This window comes from Hipposideros armiger, unplaced genomic scaffold, assembly GCF_001890085.2.
Source record: "Hipposideros armiger isolate ML-2016 unplaced genomic scaffold, ASM189008v1 scaffold_152, whole genome shotgun sequence".
NCBI lineage: Eukaryota > Metazoa > Chordata > Mammalia > Chiroptera > Hipposideridae > Hipposideros > Hipposideros armiger.
In genome coordinates this window covers 1548956-1564702 of record NW_017731502.1, presented here as the reverse complement: position 1 = coordinate 1564702, position 15747 = coordinate 1548956, and the positions used below count along the sequence as shown (strand labels likewise).

Sequence of the window (15747 nt, the reverse complement as noted above, 5' to 3'; positions counted from 1 at the left end):
AAGGCCGCCCACTTCCGGCGCGGCAGTTTGAAGTCCCGACGCGGCGCGCCTCGGTGACGTCAAGGTCGCGTCTAGACTGGCGGGAAAGTCGAAAACGAGAGGCGGCGACAGTTTGCTGGCGGTAAGTGGAGCAGAGGTCGTCTTCTCTTGAGGCTCCGCTTTACTGCGGCCTGGTCTGTAGGCCCCGGCAGAGCTCGGCCTTACCCTCCGGGGCTCCGCGCCCTGAACTTCGGCTTCCTCGTCTGTTCTATCGTGAGATAGTCCCCCAGGTACCCTCCTGCATCGTTAAGGTGACGAAATGAGAGGCTTTTATCCCCAACCCCTCCCCGAATGGCCTGGGCGGGGCATCCGGCCCCTTCTCCCGGCCTTTTAGACTTCTCCATAAACGAAAAGGTAGAGCACAGTTAAGGACGTCCCCTGAAGTCCTCGGGCCCTGACTTGCCTTAGTTTTTCCGCCTGCAAAATGGCTGATAATGGTTATAAGTATTAAACGAAGCAGCAGATCAAGAAAACGCTTAGTATGGTGGCTGGTGCATAGTAAATGTTAACTGTTATTGGAAGCCATTATTATAAACAAGACATAGGTGGTAGTTAAGAGGGCGGATTCTGGAGCTAGACTGCATGAGTTAGAATCCCAGCTCTGCTACTGATTATGAGTAATAGTGGTACCTCCCTCAAAAAGTTTTGTGAGGAATAGCTGAAGTATTAAGTATTAGCACTTAAATAGTTTTTGTTAGCAGTTAGTACTTACCTGCCTGCCAGCCATTCTCATTTAGCAAATATTTTCAGAAAATTTTTGTATGCCAGATACTGTGGTGGGCACTAGGGATAGTGAGATAATTGAGTCGGGGTTCCTGCTCTCAAGGAGCCCCACAGTCTAGTGTGATGTGGTAAGGGCTCCTAGATAAAGTCAGTGGAACAGAAAAGCTGAAGTAGCAAACTCCCTTGGGGATAAGAGGAAAATTTTCAAGGAAGATAATGACCTTTGAGTCTTTAAGGATGAGTAGTAGTTTCGAGGCAGATAAGAGCATATTGGGTGAAAAGAACACCTGATGCAAAAGCACTGAGACCAGGAAGGTTTGGTTTACAGGATAGACAAGAAGTGCATGTGGTTCAGGCCCTCCCCCTACCTCTGCAGTCTGGTTTCTAACTCTAAGCTCCTTCCTTTTTCAGTGTTAATTTTTTTCTTTCCTTGACCACTCTTCTTATACCTCTTCTACTGGCTAACTCCTGTTTCAGGTCCCTGCTTAAAATCACTTTTTCTAAGACCGGGGTGTCAAACTGGCAGCCCACGGGCCGCATGCGGCCCTCGAGGTAATTTTTTGTGGCCCGCGATGCTCTGAAATAAAATGAAAATAGAAAAAATTGTTATGAAGAAAATAACGCTTAGGGGAGATTGAGGCAATACCATACACACAATTCCTTCGTTAATCCTTTAACTACTGAAGACGAGTATACACTGGCCCAGTGCCTTTCCTGGGGGCCTGTGGGCGTGTATAAACGGGCTGACTCAGTTCTGGCGACTGAGTCTGGAAGCGATATGTCTGCCACTCTCAGTGTCACGTAATGTAAACAGATCCCAATAGCGAAAAGGATAAAAAGAGCACTTGGGTAAAAAAGAATAATTTTAGTTTTATAAATACATTAAATAAAATAAATGTTTAAAAGCAATTATATAGTGTTTTAATTATCCTATCCATATTCCTGAATCCTCACTTCAGAATATAAATTTAACAAAATTTGTAAATGTGATGTGGCCGGTGTGAATCTTGCCTGTTGCACCAAATGGCCTGTGTTTTAATTGAGTTTGACACCCCTGCTCTAAGACATTATCCCTGAGAAATTGTCCCTGCTTTTCTTCGTCACTTCCACCCCAACTAGACTAAATTTCCTTGTAAGCCCTCATTGCACTTTTCTTTTATGGCACACAATTCTATAGTCATGTATTATTAACCATGGGGATACATTCTGAGAAATGCGTCTTTAGGCAATTTTGTTGGTTACGTGAACATCATAGAGTGCACTTGCACAAACCTGGATGGTATAGCCTACCGCACAGCTAGGCTAGATGGTATAGAACCCATTGCTCCTAAGCTACAAACCTATACAGCATGTTACTGTGCAAAACAAAAGATTAAATCAAGCACAAGAGAAATGATGTAATCAGGAGATGTTGTGTATATGAGATGTATGAGGCTGCTGGTATACTGGCTGTTGCATAGCAAACTTTTTTATGAGTAGAAAAAGTATAATCTAAATAATGATTAAAAGTATAGTATAGTAAATATATAAATCAGTAACAGTCATTTTTATCATTATCAAGTATGTACTGTACATAATTGTGTGTGCTGTACTTTTATATGACTGGCAGCACAGTAGGTTTGTTTACACCAGCATCACTACAAACACATGAATAATGTGTTGTGCTATATTATTATAACAGTTATTTTGTCACTAGGTGATAGGACTTTCTCAGCTCTGTATTAATCCTCCAAGACCACTGTGGTATATGCGTTCTATCATCTGAAACATCCTTAAGTGGGGCATGACTAGTTAAGTAACTACATCAATACTACTCTTTACTATAAACTCTCCGAGGGCAGGCATCATGTCTGTTTCACAGTTGTAACCCCAGCACGTAGCATAGTCCCTAATATGTAGTATTGGATTAATAAAGGAGAGGTATAATTTGGGGCTAGATGATGAAGGATCTTGAATGTCAGATAGAGAACTGGGGTTTTATCCTTCATGAAGGAAGGGGGTCTGGCCAGAAAGGCAACTAAGTAAACAAGTCTTGAAAGCAAAGGAGTGTTGACCAGTTAGATATAGGAGTTGAAATTTTCTCAGCACCTGGATTTAGATAGCATTAGTGTAAAACACTAGAACCACTTTGGGCTTTGGATAGAGTAGTTTTCTTTGATCTATAGCTTTAACTTCTCAAAATTCGTCTAGCTTCTAGAGGGTAACTTCTGTTCTCTGATTTTGCTATAGAAAGTAATTTAACTGCAGAAGAGTGGTCAAAATGATTTCCCAAAGAAGACTGCCAAAATCTGAGAATAAAGAGAGCCTGACAGAAGATGCCTCTAGTAAGTGTCTAGTCATTTGTTATTTCCTGTAGCAAATATGTGAGGCTGTATTTTATCTTTTTGTTTTGTTTTGTTTTTGTTTTTTTGTTTTTTTTTTGTAGAGGGCAGTGTCACTGGCCCTCACATGTGGGATCCGAACTGGGGCCCTCAGGCGTCCCAAGCCAGTTCTTAACCATCGCGCCACTCGGCTGGCCCGAGTTTTACAATTTTAATACAGTTTTTTTCTTTCTTAAAATGTGTATATATTTTTTGGCACCCTCTCTGTGTGTACCACATCTTCTTTATCTAATCATAATGGAATAATATTCAGCCAGAAAAAAACGAAATACTGCATTTGCAACAACATGGATGGATCTTGAGAGTATCATGCTAAGTTAAATAAGTCAAATGGAAAAGGACAGGAACCATATGATTTCACTCATATGTGAGATATAAAACAAAAAGCAACAAACAAACAAACAAAAACCTCATAGGCACCGACAACATTGTGGTGGTTACCAGAAGGGAAGTGGCGTTGCGGAGAGGCTAAAGAGGGTCAAAATACATGGTGATGGAAGGAGACTTAACTGAGTGGTGAGCACACAATGTAATATACAGATAATGTTTTGTAGAATTGTACACTTGAAACTTATATAATCTTATTAACCAACATCATCCCAATACATTTAATAAAATTTAAAAAATATGTGAGGCACTTAAAGAGATATGAAGTTTACTTTCAAGTGTTGGTAGTCATCAAGGCTTAATGGATAGAGAACACAGAATCTGTATCAGATTGGGATTGAGTTTCTGCCCCTGATTCCATGTATGACCTTGGGCATGCCTAGAGTCTCTGAGTGTCAGTCTCCACATCAGTAAGAGGAGTTAGTATTATAGAGCTTATCTACTGTACATCTTCTAGGTGCTGGGACACAAAGATACAACATAGTCCCTACTCTTTAAAAAAACTTATGGTCCCCTTTCTTTCCTTAAAAAAGATTATGGTCTAGATAAAGGCTATGACAGTAATGTATAAAGGAAAGAACTCGTATCAAAGCAAACACACCAGAGGCAAAGAAGCAGCGCAGACTCTGTACATATGAGAATGTTGTTGACAGAGGCCCTGAGAGTTCTGACAAGAAGTTGCTACTGTTTTTCATTTATTACACCCATCTACTCTTTTAAGGCAATTCTAACTTGTTGCATCATTAAGGAAGAAGAGTAGATAATCATATTTAACTTCAAGTACCTGTTTGTTTTTGTTTGTTAGTTATGATTTGTCACTTCTCATGGGTTGAAAACCTTGGGATGAAACCAATCTGGGCTTTGTACTCAAAGATATGTTAAGGAGAACCTGCCCTATTTTTTCTATTCCTGCATTTATTTATTTATTTATTTATATTATTATTATTTTTTATAACTCACTTTTTTTTTTAAGATTATTGGGGAATTGGGGGAGGGGAACAGTGCTGGGGAATCAGGGAAGGGGAACAGAAAAGTTGCTGTCCTTTTGTTCTTCAGTCTAGTTGTAGAGCACGTTGCTTCACTGGCTCATGTTGGTATTATCATTGCGCTCTTCTCGGCTGAGGCCGATCGGTCGCTGACCATTGGATGGCTGCTCACAGCGGCACTTGGCAGCTCACACTCACAGTAGCTCACGGCAGCCCACTGCAGCAAGGGCTGCAGCCTACGTACGCCGTCGCTGGCGACTCACAGCAGCCCAGCTTCAGGTCGAGCTGCTGCTCACCATCTTAGCTGTAGAGGGCAGTGTCACTGACCCTCATGCGGTATCCGAACCGGGGACGTGCTACTCAGAGCTGGCGTCCCAAGCCAGCTCTTAACCAGTGTGCCACTTGGCCGGCCAGCTCTATCCCTGCATTTAGATCATTGGTTCTCCAACTTTGCGCATCAGGATTATTACCTGGAGAGCTTGTTAAAAATTCAGACTCCCAGGTCCAATCCCTAAAATTTTGGTTCCTTAGCTCTGGGATGTGACCTATGGATATGCGTTTGATTTTAGTGCAACGGTTTGTAGGCAACAGCTTTAGAATTTGGGTAGAAAACATTTATATGATTATTCTTGTTAGAAGTGGCACATTTTGAAATTTTCAAATGAAAATAGGTGAAAATAATTATATTTGTTGATTATTTATTTATTTATTTGGAAGCCACTGTTGTTGACCTTTGTTGGACATAAAATTTCACTACAGCATCAATTCCAGTATAATTTTTCAGGAACCTATCAGCTTTCCTCTTAGGGCTATTATTCTAGGGTTTACATTTTTCTCTTTGCTTTACTATTTGTCACATTCCTGAAATTTTTTTCGTTTTCAGACACCAGGAAGCAACCACCTTCCAGAAAGACAAAGAAATCTCGTGTTCAAAATGAAGTTGAAGAAAATGACAGTATCTTCGTAAAGCTTCTTAAGACATCAGGAATTATTCTTAAGACAAGAGAAAGTCAGAATCAACTAGGTGATATTTTAATCTAAATCTTTTCTCTGGGTGTAGTGAAAGGGCTTAGAACTGAATCATGGATTTTCTAAATAGAGAGGCAATGACATTGGAAACGGGAGCACCATTCATCTTGAGACAAGGATGAAAATGAAATGGTTTTTTAGAGAATATTGTTATAGTCTTTGATCCTGATAAATGCATGTTAAGTAAAGTACTTCTAATCCTTTTTTTTTATTTATATACTAGTAGTATTGCTTTATTTTCTCTTGTGAAAAAATAAATACCTAGAGAGCAATTAGACCTGTGTCAGAATAATTTTAGAAGAAAATTTACAAAGCCACGTAAGGCATGTCAGCCCTGCTTGTGGGGTGTAAATTATTCCATTCTACTAAGGTTATGGCATGTCTTTTTTAGAACCTTTAGTAACTATCCTCTATCAAAGCTAAATCTGTTTTACTCTGGGTTTAGAATTAGGTTGAAAGTATCTTTATTCATTTCATCAGATAGGAAACTTAGGTCTGAAGAAAAGTAAAACTATGGTAGGAGATGTTAAAGTTTTTGGTGACCAACTATTCTTCCCTCATAGTTGTGGATCAAATTGTTTTCCAAAAGAAGCTCTTTCAGACTCTGAGGAAACATCCTTCTTATCCCAAAGTATGTATTATTTTCCCCCCCCCGGTATTTTTACTTTTTCCAGCAATACTCTGGAATTGGGAATTTAAAGACACTGGCATAAAATGTTGAATGAGCTAGAATATTTTTAGCTAACCCACAGCAAATGTTAATCTAAAAATCTTAACCTTACTCTTTTTTTTTTTTTTAATGTCATTAAGATAATAGAAGAATTTGTTAGCGGTCTGGAGTCTTACATTGAGGACCAAGACAATTTCAGGAACTGCCTTTTGTCTTGTGAACGTCTACAGGATGAGGAAGCCAGGTGTGGAGAAGGGGCGTGGAGTCTTGCTGAAATTTAGCCTGTTATACTAACTGGTGGGAGGGGGGACAGTGCAGAATGCAGTTTTTTTTTGGAATTTCACTTCTGATTTATAGCTCTCTTTTCTTCAGTTTTATCCTAACCTGTAAATTATTAAGTTTATGATTATGAGACTAAGAACCAGTGTTTTCTAGAATGTGTCTCTCCTGTGTTGACAGAATTTCAGTTCTCTACTTTTCCCTGGCTTAAGAGCCATCTTCTCATGTTCTGCATTTGTTACCTACCAAGTTAGTTTCTTTTTATAGATGATATATTTAACCAATTTTATGGAGATAGAAGATAGAATAAGAAAGACATTAAAACAAGGAAAACAAAATAGAAAACTTTTTTTTTTTTTTTTAAACAGCACGGGCACATGTTACTCTAAGAGCCTTATTAAATTGCTTCTGGGGATTGACATATTACAGGTGAGACTGCAACTTTTTCTTTGAACATTTTGTTGGATGTGATTTGTGGCATATGCCCAAGTATAAATGGCTGGAGCACAGAGTAGAGTAGGCTTAATGGAAGAATTTGGGTTTATAACAGTTTACTGTAGCCCTGTTGCTGAAATGCATCTGGTAGAGCAATATCTAAATCCTTGTACTGAGCTGATTAGCCCAGTGCATCTCAAAGTCTCACTTATTCCTTCAGTCTCTCATTCCTGTTTTGAAAAGATTCATCCTGCGTGCTCTTAGTACCTTGTATATCTCTGCTATGTTCACATCTATGTTATCTCCCACTTAGCTTTTTATTTGATAATTAACTTGATTTTGCCATTTTCCTTTCCTTTCTATCTTTTAATTTATTGAGTAGATATGTTTTAAACATCTCAAATTATAAAACCATATATACATGGAAAGTCTTCTTTCCACCCCATCCTCCATTTTTTGTCTTTTCTTCTCTCCCACTGTTAATCTTCCCATACTCTTATCTCTTCATTGGAAATCTTGAATACAATTTAGTTAGCTTAAATCTAAAAGCCTTCTTTTCCTCTGAAGACAATCTCCTTTTCTTGAAAACTCTTTGATAATTTTTTTTTTTTTTAAGATTTTTATTGAAGAATTGGGGGAAGGGGAATAGACAAGTTATTCAACTCCTTTTGTTCTTCAGTCTAGTTTTGGAGGACGTTGCTTCACTGGCCCAAGTTGGCACCAACATTGCGCTCTTCCCGGGCGAGGCAGATCAGGTGCCGGTTTCTGGACAGCTGCTCACAGTGGCTGCTGGCCACTCATGCTGACTGCTGGCTACACACGGTAGCCCATGGCAACCCACCTGCCGTGGCCGGCGACTCAAGGCAGCCCAGCTCCAGGTCGAGCTGTTGTTCAGCATCTTAGCTGTAGAGGGCAGTGTCACTGGCCCTCATATGTGGGATCCAAACCGGGGCCCTCCGGCATCCCAAGCCAGCTCTTAACCAACGCGCCACTCGGCCGGCCCTTTGATAATCTTTTAAAGTCTGCATTTCATAGGTTAACAGTTGTCATCATGTTTAATGATGTTTTTGATTATCTGATTATTTTAATATTGCTCTGATAGCCAGTTTACAATTTTTCAGAAGATAAATTATTGATGAGTCTTTGTATTCCAACAGCTTATATTCAAAATATAGGCAGCATTCATGTGGACATTCTTATAAGAATTTTCTGGGCCAGCCGAGTGGCGCAATGGTTAAGAGCTGGCTTGGGGGACGCCTCAGGGCCCCGGTTCGGATCCCACATATGAGGGCCAGTGACACTGCCCTCTACAGCTAAGATGCTGAACAACAGCTCAACCTGAAGCTGGGCTGTCGTGAGTCGCCGGCAACAGCGTAGGCTGCAGCCCCTGTGGTAGTGGGTTGCCATGGTCTACCGTATGTAGCCAGCAGCCAGCGTGAGCAGCCAGTAGCCACAGTGAGCGGCCGTCCAGAAGCCAGCGACTGATGTGCCTCGCCCAGGAAGAGCGCAATGATGGTGCCAACTTGGGCCAGTGAAGCAACATCCTCCACAACTAGACTGAAGAACGACAGCAACTTGTCTGTTCCCCTTCCCCCAATTCCCCAGCTCTGTTCCCATCACCCCAATTCCCCAATAAAAATCTTTAAAAAAGAAAAAGAAATTTCTGTTATAGCAGGATTTTTCCTGTAAGAGTGCTTGTTGGAGAGAATTATGGCTAATGATACATTCCTGTTGTATATTTTGAGACCATCTCCTAACTCCCTATGTCTTCTTTTTTCAGCCTGCAATTATCAAAACCTTATTTGAAAAGTTGCCAGAATTTCTTTTTGAAAGGTAAGTGGAGGTATTCTGGAATGCTTAAAGTACCCTGGTTTACTTAAGTTTGTGTCTGAAAAGATTAAAGCATCATTGGTTTCTCTGAAGGTCATATTTATGATGCCAGATTCTTAAGTGACTACTAAAATTTTATGATGGTGTCTTTGAAATTTCATCTATTTAGAAAAATACATATTCCCAGGAGGATACACAATAAACTGGTAATCGTAGTTGTCTCCAAGGAAGGGAGCCAGTTGGCTGGAGTCAGATAGTTTCTGAATTCTGTTCTTTAACTTTTCAATTTTATAGTGTACTATTTTTAAAAATTTACTTACCACCTTTTAAAAAATTTACTTTAAAAAAGAACTAAGGAAAAAATGAACAGAATAGAAAAGTAGATAAAGGTCATGAGCAGACAATTCACAAAAAAGAAATGCAAGAACATCAAACATTTTTTTTAAATGCTCAATTTCATTAATAATCAAAGACAAATTTAAAACTACATTTTTTTCCACTCTCAAAGGATCTCCCTTGTTGAGTGTAATGAATAGGCATGCTTATACATCACTGATGAACACATAAATTGGTTCAATCATTCTGAAGGGTAGTAGGTTGTGTATCAAAACCTTAGATTTTACATACCCTTTAATCCTCAACCATGTCTCCTAATTTATCCTAAGATAATAATTGTGAATGAAAACATTAATGAATAAGATTACTGTTTAAAATAACAAAAATTGTAAACAACTGAGATGTTCAACTATAGGATATTGGTTAAGTAAATTGGGTATATCCACGCAATGGAATATCATGTAGACATTAAAAATTGTAAAGAGAACTATTTAATAATGCACATTAATTGAAAAAAAAAGTCAGGTTATAAATCAGTATTTACAGTACAGCCCAGTATTTTGTTTAAAAAAAAAGGTATATCCATACACACATACACATAGGTACACATACATATGCATATTAGTAGTGGATATCTCTGAATGACAGGATTATAGGTCTTTTTTTTTTCTTCATATGTGTTTTTTTCTGGGTGTTGTATACAATAATAATAAATTTGAAGATTTACTTTTAAAATGTAGTGCTTTACCTGAATGGCTCACTAGATGCTTTATGCCCTGACTAAGTCTTTTCCAGCAGTTAAATTTGACTAGTAAGCAAAGACCGAGAATGTTGTCACGTAAAGGAACTGGGGGTGGTGTAAAACTAGATATTATAGGTTGGGAGGAAAGCAGAGGCTGTCACTTTGGGGGGAATAACTGCTGAGCCAACATTTTTTCTTCCATAAATGGTTTTCAATACTTTCACAAACATAATCTAATTTGAGCTGACATGTTTCCATAGCAGTAGATGATTACCTTTTTCACTATTCATCACATTGATATAATTTTTTTACCTTTTTAAAATATTCATCTTACTCAATTTCTTCAAGTTTATTATCTGTAATTTTTAAAATTGTTTAAATTATTTTAGGAGATACTCTCCAGAATGTGAAACTTCCCCAAATGTAGCCACGGTTAACAGATTTCAACTTTTTCCAGACATTTTTCTCAATGTATATGTTATCTATGCTTATCTCATGCTTTTTTTAACCACCTGTGTGTCTATCACAGTGCACAACACATAGTAAATATTCAGTAAATGTTAATTGAATGGCTGCAATGTTTTGTGCAGTATTAATGTTTGCTGTTGTATAAGCCAGAAAGGCTAAGTTCCTTGTCTTCTCATCCTAACATTTTAGAGTGAACTGTGATGGAATCAGCATGCCTCTACTCATCATCAGTCAACTGAAATGGCTTGACAGAGTTATGGATGGCAGGGTAGGCTTTGGGACTTCTTCTTTCTCTTAAATTTAGAGAGTGTTTTCCACAGTTAAGCAAACTTTTGGAATTTGGAGGTTTTTTTTCCCTTTCTAAACAAAAATTCACATTTTTTTATTCGTCCATTAACTTTTTTCAGCTTTAATAATTTGAGAATCATGGGTATTTCACCCTTTACATTTCTCAAAAAAAAAAAAAAAATTTACGGGACCTGCCGAGTGGCACGTTGGTTAAGAGTTGTCTTGGGAGCGCCACCTCTGAGCAGCAGGACCCCGGTTCAGATCCCACATGAGTTCCAGTGATTCTGCACCCTCTGCAGCTAAGATGGTGAGCAACAGCTCTACCTGGAGCTGGGCTGCCGTGAGTTGCCGGCGGCGTAGGGGGCTGCAGTGGGCTGCCGTGAGCTACCATGAGTGGCTGGCAGCCAGCGTGAGCGGCCAGCAGCTGGCGTGACCTGCTGTGAGCCGCTGTTAGCGGCCGTTCAATGGCTGGTGAGTGACTACCTCACCCGGGAAGAGCGCAATGATAATACCAACATGGGCCAGTGAAGCGATGTCTTCCACAACTAGACTGAAGAACAAAAGGATGGCAACTTGTCTGTTCCCCTTCCCCAATTCCCCAACGCTGTTTCCTCCCCCAATATCCCAATAAAATTAAAGAAAAAAAAAAGAGAGAAATTTACCTACTTATGATGACTAGATATCATTTATTAAGTAAATTAAATATTTGGAAAGAAATTTAGTTTTTAAAGTATAGAAATTACTGTTTTATTTCTCAAAAGCAATGAGATCCCAAGCCACCCTACTTTACTGCAAATGTTTTAATTTAATTATATACAGCAGTCCCCCTTATCTGCAGTTTTGGTTTTTGTGGTTTCAGTTACCTATGTTCAGCCATGATTGGAAAATATTAAATTTTTACAACTATTGACATTTTCTGCTTCTGACAGCCAACCATTGACATTGCATAACTCGATGATCTAGCATCACCTAAAGCAGATGATCCTCCTGATCTGTTGTCAGAAGGTCCATAGTAACCTAATGTTACATCATAATGTCTACATCATTCACTTCACTACTTCTTATCACATAGGCATTTTATTTTACCACCTCACATCATCACAGGAAGGGTGAGTACAGTACAATAAGGTATTTTGAGAGACAGACCATATTCACATAATTTTCTTTACAGTATATTGTAATTGTTCTACTTTATTATTATTGTTAGTCTCTTGCTGGGCCTAATTTATAAATTAAACTTAATCATAGGTATGTATGTATTGGAAAACCATAGTATATATAGGGTTTGGTATTACCCATGGTTTTAGGCAGCCACTGGCTGTCTGAGAACATATCCCCCAGAGTTCTTAAAATCATTCTATTAATTTTTGTCAGATAGTCCAAGGGTAAATCTTTACTTGGAAGAACATGAGCTTTGGAGTCTTAATCTGGGATGGAATTTTGGTCTGCCATTTATTTTTATTTTTATTTTTTTCAGTTGGGCCATCCTGCCATCTGTTGGCAGCTCAGCAGCAGCTCAGCTTGGGCCAGTAATCAAACTGGCGAACCTGTTGCTCAGAGCTCGCACTCTTGAGCGAGCTCTTAACTAACTGAGCCACTCGGCCGGCCCTGGTCTGCCATTTATTAATTGTGTATCCTGAACAACACATATCCACACATTTTAAAAATAGGAATTGTTACAGAAACTCCATAGAGTTGTGAAGATAAAATGGAAATAAAATATACAAGAGCGATTAAATAATATACCATCCACCCTACTTTTTTTTCTATATAATACCATCTTATGTGTGAAAATTTCTGGGTCACTCTGAGTTTAGGCTTCGAGTTAGAGTGTGTGTATAGTTATATTGTACACAAAATAATTCCAGCTCTACATTTCATGAATTGGAAGTCTTTCTCTAGTCTATAATGTGCTCCAATTCTAATAATCTCCTCCACTGCAGGATCTCACCACCAAGATCATGCAGCTGATCAGTATTGCTCCAGAGTACCTTCAGCATGACTTCATCACTAGCCTCCCTGAGATCCTAGGGGATTCTCAGCATGCCGATGTGGGGAAAGAGCTCAGGTGAGTAAGCACCTTGTTGCCATTCTAAGCAGGACTGTACTCTGGGAGCCTTATCATTGCAGCATGTAAAGAGTAGTAACGTGTTCCTTTTTATATGATAGAGGATGATATTTACCTACTATGAGTAGGGTATGAGATTTGATTGTTTTTCTAATAATGAGTATATACAAGTAGATCCATTTACTTTTTTTTAAAGGTATATACTCATATTATCTGTTGCAAATATGAAGTCTGGTTTAGGATTAGTTATATAAATTTGGTCTATGGAGATTGACACATGATCCCTTTGCTTCATTAGCATTTCCTCCACCCAGGTGTCCTCAATCATGTCTGCACATCCAAATCATTTGTGGAGCTTATCGAACATCTACATACTTTGGTTCCTAAATGATTCATTCCAATGCACATTGCTGCATCAGATCCACTGCCGAGAGTCACTGATTACTATCATTTATAGTAAATGATGAAATTTAGAGTAAAAAATGAAAAATAGTAATTGGTAAGGTAGTAATTAAGGGGAGAAAAATATACTTAATAATGTTTCTATTTTAATGCAGTTTCTTGCTTATCCTAGAAGTAGTAGTTAAAAAAAATTGGTTTGTAATACTCCCTTTTCTATAGCTGTCTGCAGAACTACCTCCAAAAATGTTTAGTGATTTCTTACCTTTATACTTTTGGACAGGACACTCCCTCTGGGTGTAGCACTATATCATCTACTCTACCTGCTTAATTCTAGCTTATCCTCCTCTTAGAATTTATCCCTGTCCTTCTCTACCCTGTGCTCCTGTAGCATCCTGCACATACATCTATCATATTTATTACACTTCATTGTAATGGTAAGTTTTCTTTTTCCTTTTCTCAGGAAGGATATGTACCAAACTCAATAGTGGGTTACCTCTGGGTAGGGGCATGGTGAGGGAGGGTTTCTTGTTTCTACTCTGTTTGTTGTTTGAATTTTTTATGATGAGCATTTTTTTACTCAAAATTTTTAATGAAACATACTATAAACAGACATTTACTGGGAACTAACTATATCCTTTCTTCCCATACTCTTGAGTGGTTTTCCCAAGTCATTATCTGCCCAGCTCTTTTAAAAGTTGCACAACTTTTCTTTTTCCGCCGTGCACAGTGACCTTCTAACAGAGAATACTTCACTCACTGTCCCAATCCTGGACGTCCTTTCCAGCCTCCGACTTGACCCAAAGCTCCTGTCTACGGTAGGACAGACTCTGCTTTCCAGAAGCAGAGCTAGCTTTCTCACCTTTCATAACCAATGTTAGTCAGTCATTGCCTTGGAGCAATTGTGTGTAATAAAAGTTTCCTTTTGAGGGCCGGCCGAGTGGCGCACTGGTTGAGTTGGCTTGGGGTGCCAGCTCTGAGCAGCAGGACCCCGGTTCAGACCCCACATTAGGGCCAGTGACGCTGCGCCCTCTATAGCTAAGATGGTGAACAACATCTCAACCTGGAGCTGGGCTGCCATGAGTCACTGGCGACGGCATAGGCTGCAGTGGAACTGCAGTGGGCTGCTGTAAAGCTACCGTGAGTGGCTGGTAGCCAGCGTGAGTGGTCGGCAGCCAGAGTGAGCTGCCATGAGCTGCCATCCAGGGCCCGGTGACCGATCTGCCTCACCTGGGAAGAGTGCAATGATAATACCAACATGGACCGGTGAAGCGACATTCTCCACAACTAGACTGAAGAACAAAACGACATCAACTTGTCTGTTCCCCTTCCCTGATTCCCCAACGCTGTTCCCCTCCCCCAATTCCCCAATAAAATTTATTTTTTTTTTTAGCTGAGCCATCCTGCCAGCTCAGACCCATGTGGGAATCAAGCTGGCGACCCTATTGCTCAGAGCTCGCACTCTTGAGCGAGCTCTTAACCAACTGAGCCACTAGGCCGGCCCCCCAATAAAATCTTTATAAAAAATAAAAATAAAACAATTTCCTTTTGAGACAATATTGAATGACTTTTGAGCTCTCTTTTCTTTTTGATGAATTTCATATGCCATACTGTGATAAATTTGCTGCCCTGTTTTAAGCAGTAAGTTTGAGTAGAAATCATCTATATTGCCTGAATATTTTCAAACTGCTCCCCTTTAGTAATCACAATTTTTTATGCCTTCCTCTAACCAGTGAAAAATTCAGGCTCCAAAATGTAAGGTAATAATGCATTTATTACAAGAAGCTGTGGTGTTAACAATTGAAAGCTTGTAATTTGGTAAAAAATAAAACAAGGGCGTTTTTCTTTCTAAATTGCAAGTTAGAAAACTGAGTGAGAGAAGTAAGTTTTCTAATTTTACTTGCCAAGTCAGTAGGTTGAGGTATTAAGATGAAAATATTTAAGGTTTTCATGCTTTTTATGTTTAGGTCCGTCAGTTGATGATGAATAAGCTGTCATCTGTCAAATTGGACGATTTACCTGTGATAATCAAGTTCATTCTTCATTCTGTAACAGCCACAGATGCACTTGAGGTACCCTATTATTTCCTAACAAACACCAGTGGGGTGCTAGATCCTGAAGACTACAAAGAAAAGCAGTGGTGACCTTGTGAAACTCACTCAGCAATCAGAAAAACACGAAGTTAGATGAAGATAAATTATTTAAATTAATAGATTCTAATTGTTTTTCTCTGTCCCCAAACTAATTGATAATGCTGATTAATCCAGATGGTATTTAGGGGAGAGAATGGAGCTACTAACCAGTTTTATTGTTCTACATAAGATGCTATAGGTTATATTTGCTATTTCAGTGTAATACCTCAAGAAGTTCTGGAATTTTGAAAGGCATGACATACTATACTTGCATTAGGTATTTTCACCAACTCTCTTTTTCAGAATGCCTTGTCTAACATTTAATAATTCTACTTCCTCAATCTTTCAGGAGATTGTTATGGTTATCCTATTGAGAGAGTGGACTGTGCGTGTACATTATGCACGTAGCTTATATTTGTTTTCCACAGGTAATTTCTGAGCTTCGGGAGAAGTTGGATCTGCAGCATTTTATTTTGCCGTTATGGTTGCAGGCTTCCCAAAGCAAGTTGAAAAATAAAGTACGAATAAGGTATAAGCTTATCAACAGTTACCACC

At 39.1% G+C, this 15747-nt stretch overlaps 1 protein-coding gene across 1 annotated transcript in view; it reads left to right on the top strand.

Annotated features, from left to right (window-relative positions):
• Nucleotides 1-39: 39 nt before the first annotated feature.
• The window catches only part of FANCD2 (FA complementation group D2), a 57486-nt gene continuing 41778 nt past the window's right edge, over nt 40-15747 (top strand). The window contains exons 1-12 of the mRNA XM_019651116.1: nt 40-121; nt 2992-3086; nt 5400-5540; nt 6109-6176; nt 6356-6459; nt 6863-6923; nt 8710-8762; nt 10495-10573; nt 12537-12661; nt 13791-13878; nt 15028-15132; nt 15621-15721. Of these exons, the coding sequence (XP_019506661.1) occupies nt 3023-3086; nt 5400-5540; nt 6109-6176; nt 6356-6459; nt 6863-6923; nt 8710-8762; nt 10495-10573; nt 12537-12661; nt 13791-13878; nt 15028-15132; nt 15621-15721 (989 nt within the window). The 5' untranslated portion in view covers nt 40-121; nt 2992-3022. The remainder of the gene's footprint in view (nt 122-2991; nt 3087-5399; nt 5541-6108; nt 6177-6355; nt 6460-6862; nt 6924-8709; nt 8763-10494; nt 10574-12536; nt 12662-13790; nt 13879-15027; nt 15133-15620; nt 15722-15747) is intronic.